Here is a 23,236-nt window from a genome sequence, read left to right on the forward strand (position 1 = left end):
TGATACAATATAATGATATCACCATTTCTCAAAATTCTATATGGTGATCTCTTTTGGAGAGTGTATAGTTAATGATATAACTAACAGGGCAAATATTTTTGTGTCATGTCTTATAGCATTCACAGAATTTTGTTTTGTTTTGTTTTTCCTCTGAGTTTTCTACTTTTTATAGGTTCCCTTTAAATTCGGGATTTTAAAAAATTGTATTGTTTTCTGTATAAATGTTCCTAAATGAGATATAGTTACTTGAGATAAAAAATGTGAAATTCACTGGGGTGCCTGGGTGGCTCAGTCAGTTAAGCGTCCGACTTCAGCTCAGGTCATGATCTCATGGTTAGTGACTTCGAGTCCTGCGTAGGACTCTGAGCTGACAACCCAGAGACTGAAGCCTGCTTCAGATTCTGAGTCTCTCTCTCTCTCTCTGCCCCTCCCCAGCTTGTACTCTCTCTCTCTCTCTGTCAAAAATTAAACATTAAAAAATTTTTTTTGAAATGTGAAATTCACATTAGTGAAGCTGCCAACATTCACAGTCGACAATAATTTCTCCCATGTTGCATTTTTTTAAAGAAAAGAGAAGAAAAAGGGAACAGAGCAGTAGAATAGAAACAAGAACTAGTAAAAACCGTGGTGAGAGTGTGTGTGTGTACGTGTGTGTGCATTTGTGAGTGAGAGTGTGCTTTTGATGTATAAATCCAAGCCACACATGTAGTATGCATAGTTAGTTTCTTACTTTCCTGACGTGAGCCTAAAGCTCGTGACTTATGTCTCAAACTCCTACTCTGGGTGATTTCAAATCTATTTTGGAAATTCTATTTTCCTGAAATAACTTCATGTGTTTATTTTTCCTAAATTTGTATATAATGGTAAATATTGGAGTGGTGACCTCTCCATGCTCTAGCTATGGTTCCAGTGCAGCCGGGAAGATCCTATTCTGTTGTAGGGCCTACTGAAACATAGAGGTGACTTACCTCCTCCAAAACCCCTTCCTAGAAATAGTTTTCTTAGACATCCCACTGCTCTTCAGGTCTGAAGAACACTTCTGGCACTGTTCCGAAAGAACAGGCTGTCTCTCAGTATACCTGAGTATAGATTTGGGCCCTATGCATTTTAGGGCCATAAACATGGTTTTGTCTTTCATATCCCCCCCTTTCCCCCTTTTTTAGTATTTACCTATTCGTTACATACATCTTCCTGTGAATTTGTAAACTTAGTTCATGGGACTTGTTCTCTGGCCATTGATAATTAAGGATAGAAAACTCAGCTAGTGCAACTCTTAGGAAACACAGCTCTTCCTTGAAGGTGGAGGGCAACTGAAAAGCCGGCAGAACACAACAACATCCTTAGGATCGGGGGCTGTTTTAGTATTCTCTTTGTGGTGAGCGTATTATTGGACATATTTCAGTTTTACTGGCACCTGTCTTGCTAAATCTGATGGAACAACAACAAACACAATAAAGTCTTGTTACTCGGCTATCTTTGAGCCACACTAGATTGTGATTGATTCTGTTGTGTTTAATGGTATGGTGGCATTTTGCCTTAGGCCTTTTTTATTGAACAGTGGAAGGAACAGAAGAAGGAAACACTTGATCACTTTGTAAATGCTGCACATTGCAGGCAGGGTTTAATGACTGAACGTTGCCACTTCCAGTGTATTGAAATGCCTGGGCCTTGCCTCAAAGCATTGTACCTCTATTCAAATGGCAAAGAATAGAGTTCCTGTAAGATTGTGGAGTGCAGCTCATTTTGGGAATAAACAGTTGCTTTGACCTTGTACCGGCAAATAGACCCTGTCAGGCCTGGAATTGCAAGGCCAGGAAATCATCTGTTTAGTCAGTGCTGGTTCTGGTCATTAGTTTGTGTTTATGGCTGGGAATTGATAATATAGCCCTGTGTATATGGAGCTAAAGTCTGAATACTAAAAGGGACCTATTTACCAACAGCTTTATTTTTTAATTTAAAGTTAATTCAAATTGAAATGAGCCTTTTAACCCTTAATTAGGACCATGTTTTCTCTTAAAAGTCAACCACATTAGTCAACTGGAGACAAAATTCACTTTGCAATTGAAAGGCTGTCTACTTTCTTTCAACAGTAGCCACCATGGTTTACTAAGTGCATTGGTTTTCCTTTCACTATGGTAACTTGACCCATTTTCAGTATCAGCCTGGCTCAAACCCATCAATTAGGACTTAGAGGAAAGTGTGCTATGTAATTTGGGAATAAGGCCAAGATTCTATCTTGAAGCTTTTTTTGTAATTATTATTTATTGTATACACAGTGCACATAATACTCTCTATTTCATACTTTTTCTTTGTTATTTTCCAAAGCTGATAGTTTGTTATTTTACCCCCCTATTAGCCTGCAATATTTAGTTCCTGTTTTATTGTTACTTCTTCATAAATATGGAATCAGCAGATTCCCAAAATATTTTTAACTCATTCACTACAAATTGGTATTATTTTGGCTTCCTTCTATTATATTATTCACATTTTTAGTGTTTCTCAATAGCAAATTAACATTTGGCAGGGGCTTTCTCATTTTTGTTCCACTGTGGCCTATCTTGGGGTTTTTCAAAAAGTTTTGGGGTTTATTCTCAGTAACTCAGCACTTAAAATAAGGGAACTAAAATCTAGACTAGCAAGGAAAAGACAAGTAAAACCTCACTACAGATTAACAGAAGAGAAATGTATTCTCTTGAATTGTGTTTTCAATAGTGTGCTCATTTCCCTTGTCATTAAAAAAGAAAAAGAAAACACATTATCTTACAAAATTAAAGAGAATAATTAATATCAATATTTTTATGCATTGCCATAAGATTCCCCAACTTTTAAACATCCTACTCTATCTGAAATGTACATAAAATCAAATATAGACTTATGTGCTATTGGTGAAGCTGAAACTATAAAACAGGGAATTATCTGGTGGTCAATTTATTTTTCAATGCATTCAATCATGAAATCAGTACATCCTTTGAATACATTCTGCTCTGACACAGAAAAAACACTGAAAAGAGCAAAAACCTGTCATTTCTTTTTCAAGTATATTTCTTTAAAGTTAGAAGAGAACCTCCTTTGTCTTGTTACCCTATATGGTTTTATAATTTCAGTGGCCAATTTTAACCCTTAAAGCAGTGATGAAAGTGAAGATACTTTGATATGCAGTATTTATTTTGTCTTTCTACTTAGAAAGTTGTAAGAATCCTACTAATTTTGGTACACAAAGTATTAACCGTTCAGAGTGTCAACCTGAAGAGTTGTTAGAGGTAAGCTAGCCAATGTCCAGCATCCAATAAATGAAAAATTAGAAGCATAGAGAGGATAACTGATTGCAAGGTCTCATTCACTTCAAAAACGCATCTTATCAACTGCTAGGTGCTAGACATTGAGCTAGACGCTGGGCGTACAAAATGAATAGGAAGTAACTGTCTCTGGATTGCTCAGAGTCTAACCTAGGAACACATAGTGACTAAAAAATGGAACTTCAGACTTATTTCTAGAAGAGGAAGTCACTTTCCCAAAGCCCTCATTAAAATTTGAATACACCTGGACAGTGACTTTGAGATAACACCTATTTAGGAGAAAAGATTACATCAAAACTTGCATTTCCTACTACCTAGTCCAGAGCTCTTCCTATAAGATGCTGAAAACAACTTAATGTGTTGGGTTAAAAAGAAGAGAAACTGAAGAATTTCTTGGCGAAGGTAACACTAAAGTGTATTGAAAATTGTCTTAGCGGGGCGCCTGGGTGGCTTGGTCGGTTAAGCGTCCGACTTCAGCTCAGGTCATGATCTCATGGTCCGTGAGTTCGAGCCCCGCATCGGGCTCTGTGCTGACAGCTCAGAGCCTGGAGCCTGTCTCCAATTCTGTGTCTCCTTCTCTCTCTGCCCCTCCCCTGTTCATGCTCTGTCTCTCTCTGTCTCAAAAATAAATAAACGTTAAAAAAAAACTTTAAAAAAAAAAAAAAAGAAAATTGTCTTAGCAATTACACTTTCAAGGGAGGAGATCCATTTCTAAAATAACCGTGCCATATAGAATCGAGCTTTTTAAAGCTAAGATTATAACTTCTATCACTGTAGGACCAGACACAATAAAGTGTCTTGGTCATTTTGGAGATTAACACATATGTGTTAGAGGAATATCGATAAACAAAACCCAAACACTATCTGAACAAGTCTCATTATTTAGTAAATCCATGGTGATATCCAGTAAGGTTTGAGGAAGTGATACCTCTGGCTTTTAATGGCTATTAATTTATATTCATGGATCATCCTCCTTTTATTTACCAACACAAAATCAAAGACGAGAGTTCGTGCCACACTTAACTACTTCGAAAATCTTCATTACAGGAAGGGAATAAAACATTTATGGGAACACAAAAACAAGGGCGGCAGTTTGCCTCCAAACAGTATTAAACTGTTGAGGTACTTCTTGGTTTGCCCACCCCAAGACTGAAATCTGTAAATAGTTTTACCAGTGTTCTTATCAGTCAAACACTGATAAAATTATAACCTAGGTTACCTGAAGAAATCTGTAAATCAGAATTCTGTCATTTTGGCAGCAGGTTTTGAATATGTGTATACCTATCTTACTTAAGTATTGCTTTAGTAGCTGGCTTGCACCAGGGAAGATCTTAACTATTTAGCATATTATTATTATTATTATTATTATTATTATTATTATTATTGTTATTTTAAAACTTAAGAGCACCTGGGTGGTTCAGTCAGTTAAGCATCTGACTTCAGCCTAGGTCATGATCTCATGGCTTGTGAGTTCCAGCCCGTGTCAGGCTCTGTACTGACAGCTCAGAGCCTGAGCCTGCTTTGGATTCTCTGTCTCCCTCTCTCTGTCCACCCCACCCCCCCGCCATCACCACCCCACTCACACTCTGTCTCTCTCTTTCTCTCTCAAAAATGAATAAACATTTAAAAAAAAACCTTAAAACTGTATATATCTGAATCACTCCTCTTTTTGCCTGTTTTTTTTTCCTTGATATTCTATAGTAAATTGACTAAGATTTCCCATGAGTAAGAGAGAAACATTACTTTCTATTCCTTTACCTGATTTTTTATATGCTGAACCTTTCAGTCTCTGAAATAATACTTAAGTGAAAGAAATGTGCAGATTGCTTTATCACTAGTTTTACATTCAAGGATAAAGGAAGTTCTTTGAAATTACAGTCATTGCTTTTACCACTCAAAGCAAGATACTAAAATACAAGTATTTATGCCCCTTAGAGGTAAAATTTCACATTCACTCAGGAGGATTTTTTTGAAAGACGAACAAAGTACAATAGATAGATAGGTATTTAAGCACAAATTTACTTCAAGGAAAGGAGATTATTTACTGGGAAAAATTCAAAAGTAAGTACTTTATGTAAAGAATTTCTCCATATGCATTTAAAGAGAGTGTTCCCTAACAGTGTAATTTTACTACTGGATATAAATTATTCAGTCATATTCTCAAATTTTTTTGAACAATTTTGGTAAAAGATTTAAAGATCCTGCTTGTAGCAAGAAGGAAAAATGTACTTGTATGTCTCCTATAGGTAGCGGGTCGTGCTGTTCCTGAGGTTGGCAGACTCGGTTCTTCAAGCAAAAACACACTTACCCATCTTCCCGTAATAATGTTAAATGTCAAATAGAAAATCCTAGAGAAAGGCGAGAAAACATTACCCTTTCTGAAATAGTTTCTTACTAGGAGTAGACGACAAAAGACTTGGCATTCATTTAATTAAATAAGTTTTAGATGACAATTCTTCAGTGTCATAACAGCAGCTTAGAATTTTAGAAAAATAATTCATGGTTCTAGAGAATAATTTGCTTTCAATAAGCAATCTATATAAAATTAAAAGCCAAAAAATCTCTTACATGTTATTAAGTGTTTATTTATTTTCAGAGACGGGGGGGGGGGTGAGCAGGAGGGGGCAGAGAGATAGGGAGAGAGAGGTCGAATCCCAATCAGGCTCCACACTCAGCATGGAACCCAACACAGGGCTCAGTCTCCCAACAGTGAGATTATAAACTGAGCCAAAACCAAGAGTCAGGTGCTTAACCCACTGAGCCACCCAGGTGCTCCTTCTCTTTCAGATTATACCACAAATTCTTTGTTATCTTGGAGATGCTACTTTTTCTGTGTATGCTCTAATTGTCCATTCTGTAAAATTAGTAGAGTAACATCTGTTCCAGTGATTTTGACACAACTGCTGTGAGATTCAGTTGAGACGGTACATATGAAAGGTTTTCAGAAAGAGTAAAGATGTCTACAAAATTTAGGGTGTTGTTATATAATCTATCATTGTATTCTGCATATAGTTGAAACTTGATAAATATCAACAAATTGGATAGGTAAAGTGTATCAGCAAGCTACCAGGTGCTGGAAGATACAGAGTAGAGGCTGTCCCTGTGTGTCATCCAAAGTCTTGGAGCTCTGGGTCCTCAGACATATAACGCACAGACTGGCCAGTGTGATTTATTAGGACCTTCTTAGCTCCATTAGTCTATAATTCTATTTAGTACCTCTCAACTGCATTCTCTGCTTGTCTTAGATCCTTTGGAAATACTTTCTGCTGTAGTGATAAAAAAAACTTGCCCATGGAGAGCTACACAAATAGGGTGTTATTCTTCTGACATTCTAAGAAATATTGAGAGAGGTGCTAGCTGAATCAGCAAGTGCAGATTACACATCTAATTTTCTTGGCCTTTAACTTATTGTCACATGTAAACCATTATGCCAAGAATCAATGCTGGAATTATATAGGTAGAATGGCTTCTGTTACATTTGGACCATCTTCTTAGGAAAAAAAAAGATATTTTAATGGCTTTCGTCAGATTTCTGTTTGTATCTCTTTGCCCATCTTTGGGCTATCACTCTGGCCATCCATAACTATTTGCAATTACGTCTGGGTAAGGGAGGACTTGGCAGAGTGTGATTCTGAACAAAATCAAAATTCTGTGAGCAAGCAGAAAGCAGATTTAGGTGTTTAGTATGCAACCAACAGTACCCATCAAGTTCCTCTACTTAACTGCTTGTCTTTTCCTGTTGATCTATTTGTGTATTTAATTATGCTACTTACAGGCCTTTTGCTATCCTTTCATGATCTTTCTCAAGTGAAATTCCTTCTCTGTATTTCCTCCAACAGCTCAATCAGAATGGAATGTTTGCTCCTTGGGGCCTGTGTCAAATGTCTGGTGCCCACTTTCAATTTCAATCGCAAGGGCCCTTTTAAGGTGGACAGAACTAGGGACATTTGTATCTTCGAGGCTAACAAAAAGCCTGAAGAAGAGTAAATGATTAACAGATATTTATTAAGCAGAATGTATGTGTGTCTACCTATCTTTTACTATTATTATATCTAAGGTTATTTAATCATTTAGATAAAGTCTAGTTACTAGTTTGTGTCACATTCTTAACTTAAAGGTTTATTGACTGTAGCTACTTTCAAGTTATTATTACAAGTCCTGTGCTGTAGCTAAGAAATGATTGTATGACTTGCCTTTTCTTTAAATATCACAGAGTATAGCCATTTAGAATATTGACAAAAAGTGATTGTTTAGTGAATACCTTTATGCTAAATGTTGTAAAAACCATAAAAACCTCAAATAAAAACATACAGATAAACTTACAAGCAACCAAAAAACAAAATACACTGGAACAGTGCAACTCAATCTTTTAAACACTTGAGCATTGCCATCTTGCAAACTTAAAGGCACTCATTGAGCTAAATTGAAACCAGAAGTTAAGTGCTTAGTTTGTTTATACTTTATATCATTTCCCCTAGAGGCGATATGACATGAGATATGAGTGGAAGTTTCTAACCAATGCTTAGGAAGAATGATCAAAAGTTTATGAGCCTACTCCATGTTTGGTCAGGGCAATAGAATTTATCCGAGTGGCTCTCAACGTGGCACCAAAAGTTGTTCCATTTAATGTAAGATAGTCTTAGAGTGGCCATTCTTGATAGAAACTATAAAACAGCAAGACTAGATTAATGATTGCTATCATTTTAAGTTATTCTAATTGTTTATCTTGGTACTATTTCCCTTGACAGTGTATTTCTCAAGAAACATTCAGTAGGAAGATACACTGTTATGGATATAAGGTGTTACCTTTCAAAATGCATTTAAGGATTATAAAAGTTAAGATTTGCTCACATAGGCTTTACTTGAATGCAAATAACCTGTTATTCACAATATGAAGCTGACATAGGAAAATTCTGGGATTCAGATCACCTACAGGGCATATTTTACACATAAGTGCTTTAAACCATCACATCTCAACATAGCATTGAAATTGAGTTTTAGAGATTTAAGAAATCATTGACTTCCAGAGATACTCTGTAGGAAACCTAAAAAATGTGGACGCTGATTTTATTTATTTATTTATTTTTAATTTTTTAAAAAATTTTTATTTATTTTTGAAAGAGAGAAAGAGTGCAAGCAGGGGAGGGGCGGAGAGAGAGGGAAACACAGAATCCAAAGCAGGCTCCAGGCTCTGAGCTGTCAGCACAGGGCCCAACGCGGGGCTCAAACTCACAAACCATGAGATCATGACCTGAGCCAAAGTCGGCCACTTAATCTACGGAGCCACCCAAGTGCCCCTGGACTCTGATTTTAATCCTCAAAACAATGTCAAGAGACTTCTTGCTAGGATTTTCACTATGATTTCAGTTCTCCATGTAATTCTGAAAATAGATCACATAAACCATTACAGCATTTTGAATTTTACATCAGATTAAAGAAAAGCAATACAGTAGAGGTGTATTTCTGTAAAAGCAATAAATATATAAAGAATACTAAATGGGCATCTGAAATCAATATTTCATGACCGGTTCGTGGAGCTCAACAAAACATGTCATTCAGAGATGGCCAGAAAGAAAGAAGAGGAAGACAGTTATTTAGAAAGCTTTAATCTAGTAATTATTTACAAGTAGATCAGTTTAAATAGAAATTATGTGTCACTATGTTTCTGAAAGACAGACAAGGAAATTTTTAAAAACCTTCAGTGTAGGCCACGGCTGTAGAAGTTACAGCACTGGAACGACACTGTCAAGGCAGAAAAAAAAAAAAAGCTCATGAGAACTGATGCATCAAGAATCTTAAAACAAGGAAGCCATGATTTCTTCCTTTCAGTTGCTTACAATTTGTGGGGAGGGAGCCGTACACACAGAAATCAATTAGAAAGAGAGTGAGTGTGTAATGTAGTGCTAACTGCACGCAGATAATGTACACATTGCATCATGTTTTAAAAGGGAATGGCTACATGATGACATGGCTTTGCTGTATTTTTCTCCACAAATAGTTCAATGCCAAGCAAAGCTGTGAAAACATGAGCTGGAAATTTCATCACACTCTAGTGCCAAAATAATCTAAATCTTCAGGGTTTTTTTTTCCCTTTAACATTTGGTGCGAATTCAAATGTATATATGTGGAGAAACTACACTGGGTCACATTATTTGCTTCTGTAAATTCTGGAAGGAAAAAAAATGGATTTTTTTTTATTCCTAATGAATTCTTCCCCTAACATTCTGAAATCTGTTTTACGTGTTTTGAAAAATACGCTTTCAAAATTATCACCGAATCTTAAACGAGTGATTTTGTTTGTAGCTTGCCGACCAGGTTTCTACAAGGCTTCGGATGGTAATGTGAAATGTGCCAAGTGCCCGCCGCACAGTTCTACCCACGAAGATGGTTCAGTGAACTGCAGGTGTGAGAATAAGTACTTCCGAGCAGACAAAGACCCTCCATCCATGGCTTGTACCCGTGAGTAGTTTTGCTGCAACCCATGCCTCCATGTTTCTTTTACTTTGTGTTTTTTTTTTTCCTTCTGGTTATTGTGCTTCTTTCTTCTTTTTTTAAAGCATTTGGCCCATTTCCTTCCGTTATCCGTGTGCAAATTGAAAGCTTTCTCTGCTTCACTCTCCATGCTGGCTCACCACAAATGCAACATTTATCACGCAAAATGAATTAGTTTTTAAAGCACTTCCTGCAACAGGACCCCCAGAAAGAAAGAAAGTTTTCTGTATCTTGGTTTAGATCCTGTATTACATTTGACAGAATAGGGGAGGTTATAGTCATGGGATTTGTGTTTTTACATTTCTATTCCCTCACGTTACATGTAGGTCATAGGTCATAGGGAAAAAGGACTAAGATTTATAAAACTAATAGTAAAGTTTTCATAACTATTCACAAGGGCATTGAATTTAGTAGTAAATTCCCTCATTGGACTTCGTGAATGTATCTTCAACTTTGAGTCAAAACTCCCCCGCCCATGGCTTGGGGACGATAGTGCTCTTGAAGCCATGTGTCTATAATCTCATGGATCCTCTAAGGACGAATTAAAAGTATATAATAGAGACAAGATGGTTATTTACCTCTTTCGGTTCCATTGTAAATTATCTATTTCCCTTGTAGTAGAAAACAGAAGTGAGGCTCATTAATCTTTGTTGAACTACTTTGCAGGACCTCCATCTGCACCAAGAAATGTTATCTCTAACATAAACGAGACCTCGGTCATCCTGGACTGGAGTTGGCCCCTGGACACAGGAGGCCGGAAAGATGTTACCTTCAACATCATATGTAAAAAATGTGGGTGGAATGTAAAACAGTGTGAGCCATGCAGCCCAAATGTCCGCTTCCTCCCTCGACAGTTCGGACTCACCAACACCACAGTGACAGTGACAGACCTCCTGGCACATACTAACTACACCTTTGAGATCGATGCCATTAACGGGGTGTCAGAGCTGAGCTCACCACCAAGACAGTTCGCTGCAGTCAGCATCACAACCAACCAGGCTGGTGAGTACGTGCTCGATGCTTTCTGCTCCCGCCATCTCAGAGCCAAGTCATGATTTTGACAGAGTGTGCAAAAAAGAGTGGGGAAGGCAAAGGTTTGAAAGAGTCCCAGAATGTTCTCTTCTGTCACGTTTAAGCAGTTATGCTACGTTCAATACCTCAATTTAATTCTTCAAGTAGGAATAAGTCATATTTATTAGATGATTTTAAGCTAGTTTAATCCCTTGTTTTTCAATTTGGAATATTTAAATAACCGCGGCTCTGCAGATGGTTCTTGTGGGGCTCCTTGAAACATTTTGATATTCCAAAGAACTTAACAGACATTGAACCTTAGTTTGCAGAAGGTTATATAGGATACCTAAAACTACAAAATATCTTTACCTTAGTTATAATTATATCATATTTTTATATAGTTATTCTGTTGCTTTATGTTCCTCTGAAGCTCTAAGTATTACAGCTCAGATACAGATAATTCTGATTAATTAAAAATAAGAAAATACATCCATTTTAAATAAAATTTTATTTTTATTTATATCTATTTATATTTATTTGTATCTATATTTATTTATATCTATCAAATATAGATATAATTTGTATTTAAAAATTCAAAGTAGGGAATTTGTGGAGAAGCATGGTGAAAAGAGGTCTGGGTAGAGAACAGTTGGAATCACTGACCTAAAAATGTTTGCAAATATAAATTACTTTTATATCTTCTATATTTCCTGCTGACAATCTTTTCCCAATTAAAACAAAACACTACATTGGCAGGTTGTAAACAAAGGCCCTTTAATATGGAATGGAAAAATGAAACAACAAGCAAACTTCTCACCTTTCTTTATCTTACATCCACAATATTTCTCTTTTCTTCACTGTTAGTAAATCTTGTTCTTTTAATCACCCCTTAAATCTTCTATGTGTTTTCTCATTCTCTGATAATTCTTACGATTTTTTTAGTATGGCTTTTTTTTTTTTTTTCAACAGTGTAGTGTCCAGAATTACTGATGAGACTTTAGTTGTGATTCTCTGAAACATGTGGAAGGGTTACTCTACACAGTATACACAAGGGACATATCAGTGATGCCCCTTTGAAATAAGGTGATCACAATGTTTCCATTATTGATAACTGTGATGAATGAGTAAGAGTTTTCTTTTGTAGCCAACAAAGGCTGTGGGAAGTTAAGCTGATAGGTGTTTATTGTACATAATTGTTGCTGTGCGGTATCATAATTAGGGATACTACATTCCAAGCAGTTCAAGACAGAAATATCATTGCATCCTTTATGCACAAATAAATAACGGAGCCAAAATGGGAGAAAAGGAAGAGACATGATGCGCCCTGAGAATGCTTCAACAAGGACCGGTTTCTCTTGTCTGCTCCCAGGTGGGCTCACCCCTGAGCCAGAAGTCAGGGTTGAGAGGCGACTCTGCCTCTTAGCTGCATTTGGCTTAAACTGCCGAAGCCCCTCTGCTGTCTCCTGGGACTCGCCCTTCGCCCTGAGTGGAAGGTGTACTGGATGCCATAGGGAAAGGGAAAGAGAGAGGTCTGAATTCTCTCTTTAGCTGAAAGCGGTCTTAGAACAGCAGCCAAAAAAACCAGCTAAAAACACCACTTTTGTTTCTCTCACGTGGCTGGCTCAGGAAGATCCTTAAACTACCAAAGGCACACAGTTAAGAGATGTCACCCAGGGCTAATGTTCAGTAAGTATGCACCAGTATGACTTTGCTGGTTATACTAGTTCAGAGTAGTTCCAACTACTTCTGCAAGGGAGTTAGGCAGATACATCTGTATCGGCTCATTTCTCAGGTATCCTGGGTAGCCCCCAAAACCCAGTATCTTAGCTCCATAATCCTTGCCCGTAATCTAGCATCCGAAAGATAAATGCTGGCGTAAGAGGGGGGTCTTCAGAGCTTTGCACTGGAACACCTCCTTCTTGAGGGGTCCTTATCCCTGTTATGTCATTGACAGGTATTTTGTGTATAACCCCTGCCAGAGTCCACGTTCACCTGTCTCTTTCTGATTCCAAATCCCTCTTTTGGTCCTACTTTGCTTCTGGTCTCCTATATTGATGAAAGTCTTACACTTTTACATTGTCTCATGGTGATATATAAACTTTATCTGTGGAAAAGACAGGACTTTTAAGTGAAGTGTGCTGAATCATTTTTTAAATCTTGCTTACCGAATCTGTGTTTTTTCCCCCACTGGAAGCTAGGTCTCAGACCAAACAACATATGCTTTTGCTTTGCTTCAGTTAATGGTATTTAAACTTTGTAACTAATAATATTTAAAAATTCGTAACTTCAGTTTACGTAACTGTCTTCCATGAGAGAAAAAGATGAGTAATGTCATTGCTATATATTGCATGATTATAGCTTCTCATATTCAGTGAACACGGGAATTTTAAGAAATTATAATTATGTGGCAAATGGCTTTCCCCAATCCTATATTTCATGCTGATTTACTACCTTGTTTAAAATAGGAGCATCAATCTGGGTTATAATTATCTCCCAAGTCAAACAAAAACGTATAAAAACAAGCAAGAGCTCCTTCTTTCCTATGTTATCATTGGCCTCTGGCTTTCTGACAATGCATTTATCAGGAAACTAATAGTTCCAGATATACACACTGAATGAATCTAGGTAAGGGCAAACAAGAACAGGCCAAGACATTAAAAAATAAATGGGGTTGACGCTTCGGCCCTCCCAGTTACAAATCACAGGGTAAGACAGATTCAGCAGGGATGATATCAGTTACTCTCTCTAACCCCACTATCATTTAAAAAAATAATCACAAATTTGTCTACACGATGCACCACAGGCATTTGTATATTTATTTCAGGGCATCTGTATCGTTTTGTGTGCCTGGGGTGCTAGAGGGCTTTGTTCCATCTTCAAATCCCCACAGTAAGATATATAAGCAAGATTAGGAGCGATACCATTTCTCCAGGGAGTGTTTCTTTGTTTTGCTTTATTTTTGTTCTTGTGAAGGTTAATGGACTGGTAGCCTTGAAAAATGAGCTCTCTACCTACTAAAAAGATATGGCTCTGACAGATATGATGCCATGGTGTTTAAATTCCTCCTAGTCTCTCTATCTTTGACAAGGATATAAAGGGAGAAGGTGAAACGTGTCCCTTTGAATTTCGTTTGTGAGATTGAGTTTGTTGATTTTTCTCTTGATTGCATTGTGAAAGCCGTGTGATGACCACGTGATAAGGCACCTTCTAAATTGTAGGGGATTATGTTGTAAGTTCGGATGTTAGTTCAATACTTTTGCAAGGTATGCCAGTGCGATCAAAATCATGGTCTCTCCATAAAGATTGTATCTATCTGTGAATCTATCAGTCAAACATATCCAGAAAGAACTGCAAATTGCAAAGCAAAAATCTGTGAAGTTATAACTTAGTGTAAATTGTTACTTCCTGTTTTTGTACTTGCATGAGTGTATTTACCTTTCACTTCTGGAAACAATCATTCCACTAGTGAAATATCAGTCTGCTTATTCTCAACCTCCATGATAGAATCTGCCCCCTTTTCACTATCCTATAGCATGTAATGATCCCAGACTAAAATAGGGAGCACTAATAGAGACCTTAGGGGCTTTCAGTTTTGAGGTCCACCCCACCCCCATTTTATAGCTGGAGAAACTGAGATCCCAGAGGTTTTTCTAACATTTCATCAAAGAGATCAAACTTTCATTTATGTCTCCCAACTCCAATGCCATTCCCAACTTCTATCCTCATATTCTTTCTGTCATCCTATGATTCATGCCATGTAGCTACAAAAATAAATGCTGCCTTGGAGACAGAGAGGGGCTTTGCTGGAACATTTACTCTAACTTATGCCATCCCTAGTAAACTTGGTTCTTGCCTTTCCGCCATCTATCACGGGGTTACTTAGGGGCGTTCTGCAAGAGATCTTCCTTATCATCTCTACTCTTCCACAGACCTAGCTTCATCCTTCATGCCCTCATTCTCCACAGATGATTTTCCCTCTGTGATATTGTGATTTATAATAAGAAATAATATATTTGGTTTTGGTTCCAGTTCAGGGTGCATGTCTCCTAAAACCCTTAGAATTTCCTAAGTGATAAGAGTAATAAAGGTCTATTTTGTAATTCATAACAACCCCCACTCAACCACACCTGTGTTTATGTTAATGAATCAACTTTTGGAAAACCCTAAGGATGGGGTTGGGTTGCTGGGGGAACCAAACCCCGTGATTAGAAAGTTGAAACTTTCAGCTCCCTTATCCCCCAGCCCCAAGCCCAGGAGTAGGGAGAGGAGGCTGGTGATGATTTAATCAATCTTGCCTACACAATGAAGTCTCCTTAAAAGCCCAAAGGATGGGGTTCAGAAAGCTTTGGGGTTAGTGAACACATAAAGGTGCTGGTATGTGACGTGCCTGAAGAGAGGGTGGGAGCTCTGTGCCTCTTCCCAGATACCTTGCCCTGTTCATCTCTTCCATCTGGCTGTTCTTGGGTTGTATCTTTTTTTTTTTTTAATTTTTTTTAATGTTTATTTATTTTTGAGAGACAGAGAGAGACAGCTTGAGCGGGAGAGGGCAGAGAGAGAGAGAGAGGGAGACCCAGAATCTGAAGCAGGGTCCAGGCTCTGAGCTGTCAACACAGAGCCCGATGAGGGGCTCGAACTCACCAGCCGCAAGATCATCACCTGAGCCGAAGTCAGACGCTCAACCAACTGAGCCACCCAGGCGCCCTCGGGTTGTATCTTTTTATAATAAGCTGGTCATCTAGTAAGCAAAATGTTTTCCTGAGTTCTATGAGCTACTGTAGCAAACTAATTGGACCCAAGAAGGAGGTAGTGGGAATCTCTGATTTCAGCTGGTGGGACAGCATTATAGATAACAACTTGAACTTATGATTAGCAGCTAAAAAGAGGTCAGGGGGGCCTTGTGGGACTGGGCCCCTAACTCTGGGCTTCAATGCTAATTCCAGGTAGATAGTATCAGAACTGAATTCCTTGTAGGATACCCAGCTTATGGGTCAGAATTGCTTGGTGTGGGGAAATCCCCACACATTTGGTAACCAAAAGCGAAGTGTTCTGTGAGTTAAGTATTGAGATTAGAGGAGGCATATCAGAGTGTGTTTTTCCTCTTACACTGTCCTCACTTATCAAGACCTTCAAGGTTCAGAGGGAAAATGCTACTCTCTACCCACCCCCTCCACAGTTTCTTTAAATCTAATTCCTGCCTCCCCCTCTGTACTTGCTAACTCCCACTGATTCCTGAGTCTTAATAGAATGTGCTCTCAAGCAAATGTCCTCCCCTTCTAGCATCTTCAACATTCCCTCTCCTGGCTTTTTTCCCTTGCCTTTTGTGTTGTATAGGTGTTCCTTCATCTTAGAGGAAGTTACAAATAATCAAATAACAGCAGCAGCAATAACAACACACACAAAAGTGTGTGTGTGCATTATAAATGGTTTGACTCATCAAGGTTTCATCCTATTTTTTTCCTGATTTTCAATCTAAGATTCGATTTTTTTTCACAGAGTAATCCATGCCTCTCCTTTTGTTCTTCATTCATGGTTTGATATCTGCCCTCATTCGATAGCAAGTCACTTCCTGGAAATCAGGAATAATTTCCTCTTTGTGTCTCTATGTTAAATTGTTAGGAAGAATATAAACTTCACAAGACCATAGACCTTGTCTCATGTTCACATTTATATTTTTTTGGACGTAGAACAAAGACAACAAGGCCTTCTAACACCTTGTAATCACTCAAGTGTCTACTGAATGAATAAGTGATTTTTAATGGAAATTTCCATAATTCAAAAATTAAAACACATTCTCTCTCAAATAGCTTTCTTTCCTTATTTTTTTCCCCTCTCTACTAAGACAACCATCATTTCCCCAGTTTGCCAGATTCTAATCTAACATTTAGAAACATCTTTGCTTCATTTTCTACATTTAAGAAGTTGTCACGTACTCTTGATTTTTCCTTTCAATTGTTTTGAATCCTCATGCCTTTTTCTCTATATTCAGTGTTAATTTTTTACATTCCTGGTTATAACATTTATAAATAAGTGATGTGATTAACTTTAATAGTCATCTTTTAATTATGTTGAGATTCTAAGATAAAAAAGAGTAGGAAGTAAAATCCACTGAGATGTATATAAAAAGTGTTAATGGATCAACAAATACATTTGAGTGTCTCTTTTATGTGCATGTCATATATGCCCGAGCCATGCAGGAATTTACCATCTAAGTATAGAATTAAAAACAATACATATGAAATAAATAAATTTACTTAAGACACTAAACAATGAAATGAGTTAAGATTCACAGTTAAGGATTTTAGGGAAACCTTTGGAGAAGAGTCAGATGTATAATAGATACAAATAGATACAAATAGATGAAAAATAGAAATAAACCAGATAGATATAAAGAAAAAGAAATACGTATAGCGTAGTATTGGAGCTGAGCTCCCTGAGGAACAACAAGGCTAGGTTGAGAGGAGGAAATTGATCTTGTTCAGGCGTAACAAAAAATCAGGTTGGATAGTAAAGGAAAGCCAACCAACCTGAGTGTTAGATAATAGGATGTTGGAGAAAGATACCCATTTTGAGTGGCAGAGTAACTTCACTAGATTTGTGTTTTAAGAGGTAATATTGAAAAGGATGGTGGGGTGGGTGGCACCTGGGTGGCTCAGTCAGTTAAGCATCAGACTCTTGATTTCAGCTCAGGTCATAATCCTACCGTTCATGAGTTCAAGCCTCACATTGGGCTCCACGTTGACAGCACAGAGCCTGCTTAGGATTCTCTCCCCCGTCACCTTCTCAAAATAAATGACCAAGCTTAAAAAAAAAAGAGAGCGGGGAATAAGTTAATAAAGCAATTCTTAGGGGCACCTGGGTGACTCAGTCGGTCGAGCATCCAACTTCAGCTCAGGTCATGGTCTCACAGTTCAGAGTTGGAGCCCCGCATTAAACTGTGCTAACAAACAGCTTAGAGCCTGGAGGCTGCTTCAGATTCTGTGTCTCCCTCTCTCTCCTCCCCTGCTCACACTCTGTCTCTCTCTGTCTCTAAAAAATAAATAAATGTTAGGGGCGCCTGAGTGGCTCATTTGGTTAAGTGTCCAACTTCTGCTCCAGTCATGATCTCACAGTTTGTGAGTTTGAGCCCTGTGTCAGGCTCTGTGCTGACAGCTCAGAGCCTGGAACCTACTTTGGATTCTGTCTCTCTCTCTCTCTGTTCCTCCCCCACTCACTCTCTGTTTCTCTCTCTCAAAAATAAATAAGCATTAAAAAAAGTTTAAAAAAAATAAAATAAATGTTAAAACAATTTTTTAAATAAATAAAATTTTTAGCATATGAATGACTTAATTATAACAAAAGAGTAAAATAAGTAGCATCATTGGATTTATATGAGTATTAATATTATCTGCAATTATTATTTTCAAGTCTAACATGGCATTTTTAAACTTTTGAGCCATAAATTTACCCCCCCCCAAAATAAGATTTAGGGGTTTTAGCCTCTTTCTACTTGGATTCCTGATTCCCAGATTGTTGGCATTGAAGTATCATCAGTCCCAGAATAATTGGACTAAGTAACTTTAGTTTGACACTTAGGTAAATGCCGTCATGTTTCTCTCAATTTGTGTCTGTTGAAAGAGGTGCCCCTCCATTCTCTGGATATTGCTCTAGTTATCTCCTTTTCAGTATCTCCTCAATCTTGATTTTTTTTTTTATACAGGCATGCACATTCTAAATATTTTTTTCTAGTTCCATTTAAACTTCTTTTTTCCTATGAACATTATCCCAACCCAGTACTTTACCTATAGTGAACAGCAGATTCCCTCCTCTTTCAGTTTACCCTGCTAAAATTCTGCATGTATGTGTACAGTTTCTATCATAAGATATGATTTGTTCATGTGTATGAAAATATTACAGATGTCACAAAATAGTATTGTAGTATACATTATGTGTGTACACTTTTATCCAGATTCCTTAAAAATTAACATTTTGCCATGTTTCTTTTATCGTTCTCTCCCCCATCTCCTTTTCTGTATAGATATTACTTATTTCTATTATTTCTCTGTATTTCTATTATTTATTTCTATTTATTTCTTCTCTTTTTTTTAAATTTTTTAATGTTTATTTATTTTGAGAGAAAGAGAGAGAGAGTTATACATGAGTGAGGGACAGAGAGAGAGGGAGACACAGAATCTGAAGCAGGCTTGACGCTCTGAGCTGTCAGCACAGAGCCTGACATGGGGCTCGAACCCACGAGCCACAGGGTCATAACCTGAGCCGAAGTCGGATGCTCAATCGACTGAGCCACCCAGGTGCCCCTACTTCTGAACTTCTTGGAAGTGAATTGCATAGGATGTGCCCCTTTGCTCCTACCTACTTTAGTGTATGATTTCCTAAAAACACTGCATCTTCTTACATAACCTCAACACATTTTTCAAAATGAAGACATTCACATTACTACCTACTATTATCTCAGATACTAGTCAACTTTTGTCAATTGTCGCACTAAAACCCCTATAGCAAAAACAAACTGATGTTCTTTTTAAGTTTCTATTTATAAAATACCTCATATTTATAATAATGAATAAATTAATATTTTTCTGTGAATTAAGTCTGATAAAAAAATACAAAGGGAGGGGAAGCCAATCCTCATCTGTAGGACTTTCTAGGTGTTTGATATTAGTCTGGCAGTTTCACAGTTGCCGTCCCATTAAAAAAAAATGACAACTAAATAACATTATTGAAAAAAAAAAGAACTTACTTTTATATAGATGTCCCATTGAAGGACCACTCATTTCTGCAGGGAAGGATGACACTTTAGAGACTATCCAATGTAATGAAAAGATTTCTGTCCTCAGCCTGGGACAGAATCACTTCTGTCATCCACTTACTCTGGTGATCACAGACAAATTCCTTCATTTCTTCTGGTCAAAAATCGCTGTCCATCATATGAAGGGGTTGGCCTAGAAGTCCAAGTATAATCTGTCTTGTTTTACTTCTCTTTTGCAATGCTTGTACCACAATTCAGAACTTCATTACTAGTATAATATTAATAAATCATTAAATGTACCTTTAAGTATACACTATCAACTCATGTCCTATAAAGGATTTTAGAAGCTTTATGGCCAATGGTTTAGTGGCCTGCTATTTCACAGAATGAAGTAATGATGTCCATTAGTAGAAATAGATATCTTTAATATAGCTTAAATAAAAAATACATCCTTTTTAAAAATTTTTTTTTTAAATTTTAACGTTTATTTATTTTTGAGAGAGAGTGAGACAAGAGTGGGAGTGGGAGAGGGGCAGAGAGAGAGGGAGACACAGAATCCAAAGCAGGCTCCAGGCTCTGAGCCATCAGCACAGAACCAGATTCGGGGCTTGAACTCACGAACCGTGAGATCAGAACCTGAGCCGAAGTCAGACGCTTAATAGACTGAGCCACCCAGGTGCCCTCAAAATACATCCTTTTGAAAAATGAATTGTAGGGATGCCTGGGTGGCTCAGTCAATTGAGCATCCAACTTCAGCTCAGGTCATGATCTCATCGTTTATGGGTTCGAGCTCCGCGTTGTACTCTGTGCTGACAGATCAGAGCCTGAAGCCTGCTTCAGATTCTGTGTCTTCTTTTCTCTCTGCTGGCTCGCTCTCTCTCTCTCTCTCTCTCTCAAAAATAAATAAATGTTTAAAAATTTTTTTCTCAATGAATCCTAGATTGATCAGTCCTTTGCCTAAGTTTAGCATTTTACTCTAAATTTTTACATTGATAAAACAGGAATTTCTAAATCTTCTATATTCCTGATTTTGAAATACATTTACTCTATACACCTTGTTGTTCTATTTGAATCTAAAAACAGCATATATGGATATGATAGTAGAACACCTCATGTCAAAGATAGCCGGTCAGGCTTTAGCATATCTGAAGAAATGAATGTTTCAGTGTAAAGGTAGAAAAGTACAGAGCTGCACCTGCTATTAAAATATGGACACATATTGCTACAGTCTCTGAAGAGATGTATGCTGTTGTGTAATTACGTACCATCGAAGTAAACTAGGTACCAGAAGAGTCTACATTAGTTCTTGCAGAACATGGAAGAAGATGTTTTGTAGCATCGGTGTCATGAATTGGAATCATAAAACATATTGAAAATCAGCCACAAAAAGAGTGGGGATACAATTCTAGGAATGCACTATGATGAGTCCTCCCTTTCTTATTTCACTTGTATGATTAATAAACCCTGAGAATGGAAATCTTAACCTTTTATTCCTCTCAACAAACAAGTGAGGTCTGAGTCAGGCTCAGAGATTATGAGTGAATATATACATTATAATTTTCCTGGTGCATTTTGCCTGTGTGGCAATTTAGCTTCTTTCTTTCTGATTTGAAATGGAGGCAGATACCTGTGCATCTGGGACTATCACTCTGCAGTGATGTGTCATACTGTGCCTGAAGCATTCCACATCGTTTAACACATTAATGATGCCTTTCAGCCATCACATCCTGGTACAGAGGCAGATTACATATCTGCAGCATGAGCAATAAACTGAACAAAAGCATCACCATACCTTGTTATTTAGAACTTTGATGTGAGCTTAAAGCCACAACTGTGTGGAGAAACTGTGGATGAAGACAGTCTGGGAGCTTCCAGGATCTAAATTAAATATCGTCCCATCTTCATTTCTGATCCTTAACACGACTACAATTAATAGAGCAGACAAGTGCCTGGAAGATTATAGTTACTTTTTTCTTGCTGGCGTCTCCCAAAGGGTGTTCTCAAGAACAGGGATATCATCAAGCAGCTGGAGGAGGAAATATAGTGTTAACTAAAGCATGTGAATTCTAAGAAAGAAATAGCCATTTAATGCTAACTTGTGCCATCTTCACTGCATCTTTTAAGAGCAAAAACAAAAACAAAAAAAAATGCCTATTCAACAGAAATCTTTATTATTATTTTGCCCAAACAAAGTAAGAATATGTTTCGTCTCAAACCACAGTATACACAATAATTTAATTTTTAAACATGCTCTGCCCTTTAAGGGTTAAATTAGATATAGAAGGCCCTTAGGGAATAATTGCAGTATGTGTAAAATCATTGAGAAATTGAATAGATACACATATCTAAGAGGAAAAGATGCTTTGTTCTCTGAAGCAAAAATTTTACAAACACTGCCCAGACTCTTTCATAATATACCTTTTTTCCATAATAAAGCTTTAATTATATTTCAGTATCTATAAAAATATTTCTCAGTGTGAATTACTGACATGGTCCATACACTTGACTTTATAATCCTAATATAGCACCATCATCCAAACCGAAAAAAAGGCACCCCTTGCTAAAGGGACCTAACTGCCATCTGACATAAAATTGTCAGGATAAACATCCAAATTAAAAGGACTATGGGGGCACCTGGGTGGCTCAGTTGGTTGGGTGTCCGACTTAGGCTCATGTCATGATCTCACAGCTCTCGAGTTCGAGCCCCGTGTGGGGCTCTGTGCTGACAGCTTAGAGCCTGGAGCCTGCTTTGGATCTGTGTCTCACTCTCTCTCTGTCCCTCCCCCCTCTGTCTCTCTTTCTCTGTCAAAAGTAAAATAAACATTAAAAAAAAAAAAAAAAAAAGAACTATGAACTATGGCATCCCATGTGCTGGGGCCTTGAATTCTATAACATTCATAGTGGGAAAAAGAATGCCAAGGCCAAAACATGAGAAGCTCAATTTTCTACCCTGTTTCATGAGTAATTGCTGATCTAAATCCTCTTACTGTGATTAACACTGCACTATAGTCTATTACATAATTATCTCATTTATCTATAACGCTAAGTTATTAAATGTCTTCTTTGTGCTTACATAGTTCCACAGTTCCTGCCCTTAACTGTTAGGATATTCTTTTTTCTATTGCTTTGCCCAAAATATAAGTAATACTGAAGAAACTGTATAAAGACTATTATATTATTATAAAATCTTGACTGATGGGCTTGCATACATATAATATGACTTTTTTCTTTTGAAATCAAAATTTCATATGATGAGCAATACTGATAAGAACTAAAAATCTGAATTGCCTTATTAGAAAGCTATTTATCCAAATCTCTCTTGTTAAAACCAAACAATAAAAAAACCCTACATTTCTAAAGTAGCTTTGAAATATTATACTTACTATTAACCGATGCCAATTTAAACACCTTTATTTAGGGCACCTGGCTGGCTCCGTCGGTCAAGCATCCAATTCTTGGTTTCAGCTCAGGTCATGATCTCACAGTTCATGAGCTCAAGTTCCATGTTGAGCTCTGTGCTGAGCCTACTTAGGATTCTCTCTCTCCCTCTCTCTCTCTTCCCCTCCCCTGCTTGTGCTCTCTCTCTCTTTCTCTTTCTCAAAATGAAGAAATAAACTTTAAAAGCAAGATTAAAAAAACATCTTGACAATTTGTTATCCTTACTGGTACTTATTTTTATTTCATTACAAAA

General features: G+C 37.4%; 1 protein-coding gene across 3 annotated transcripts in view; it reads left to right on the plus strand.

Moving 5' to 3' along the window:
• The window catches only part of EPHA3 (EPH receptor A3), a 355,221-nt gene that overhangs the window by 214,163 nt on the left and 117,822 nt on the right, over positions 1-23,236 (plus strand). For all 3 annotated transcript variants that reach the window (XM_019429956.2, XM_019429955.2, XM_053903238.1), the window contains exons 4-5: positions 9,600-9,755; positions 10,455-10,790. In XM_019429956.2, coding sequence (XP_019285501.2) covers positions 9,600-9,755; positions 10,455-10,790 — 492 coding nt within the window. The remainder of the gene's footprint in view (positions 1-9,599; positions 9,756-10,454; positions 10,791-23,236) is intronic.

The sequence above is a fragment of the Panthera pardus genome, unplaced genomic scaffold, assembly GCF_024362965.1.
Source record: "Panthera pardus isolate Hobbes unplaced genomic scaffold, ASM2436296v1 HiC_scaffold_16, whole genome shotgun sequence".
In the NCBI taxonomy this organism is placed as follows: Eukaryota; Metazoa; Chordata; class Mammalia; order Carnivora; family Felidae; genus Panthera; species Panthera pardus.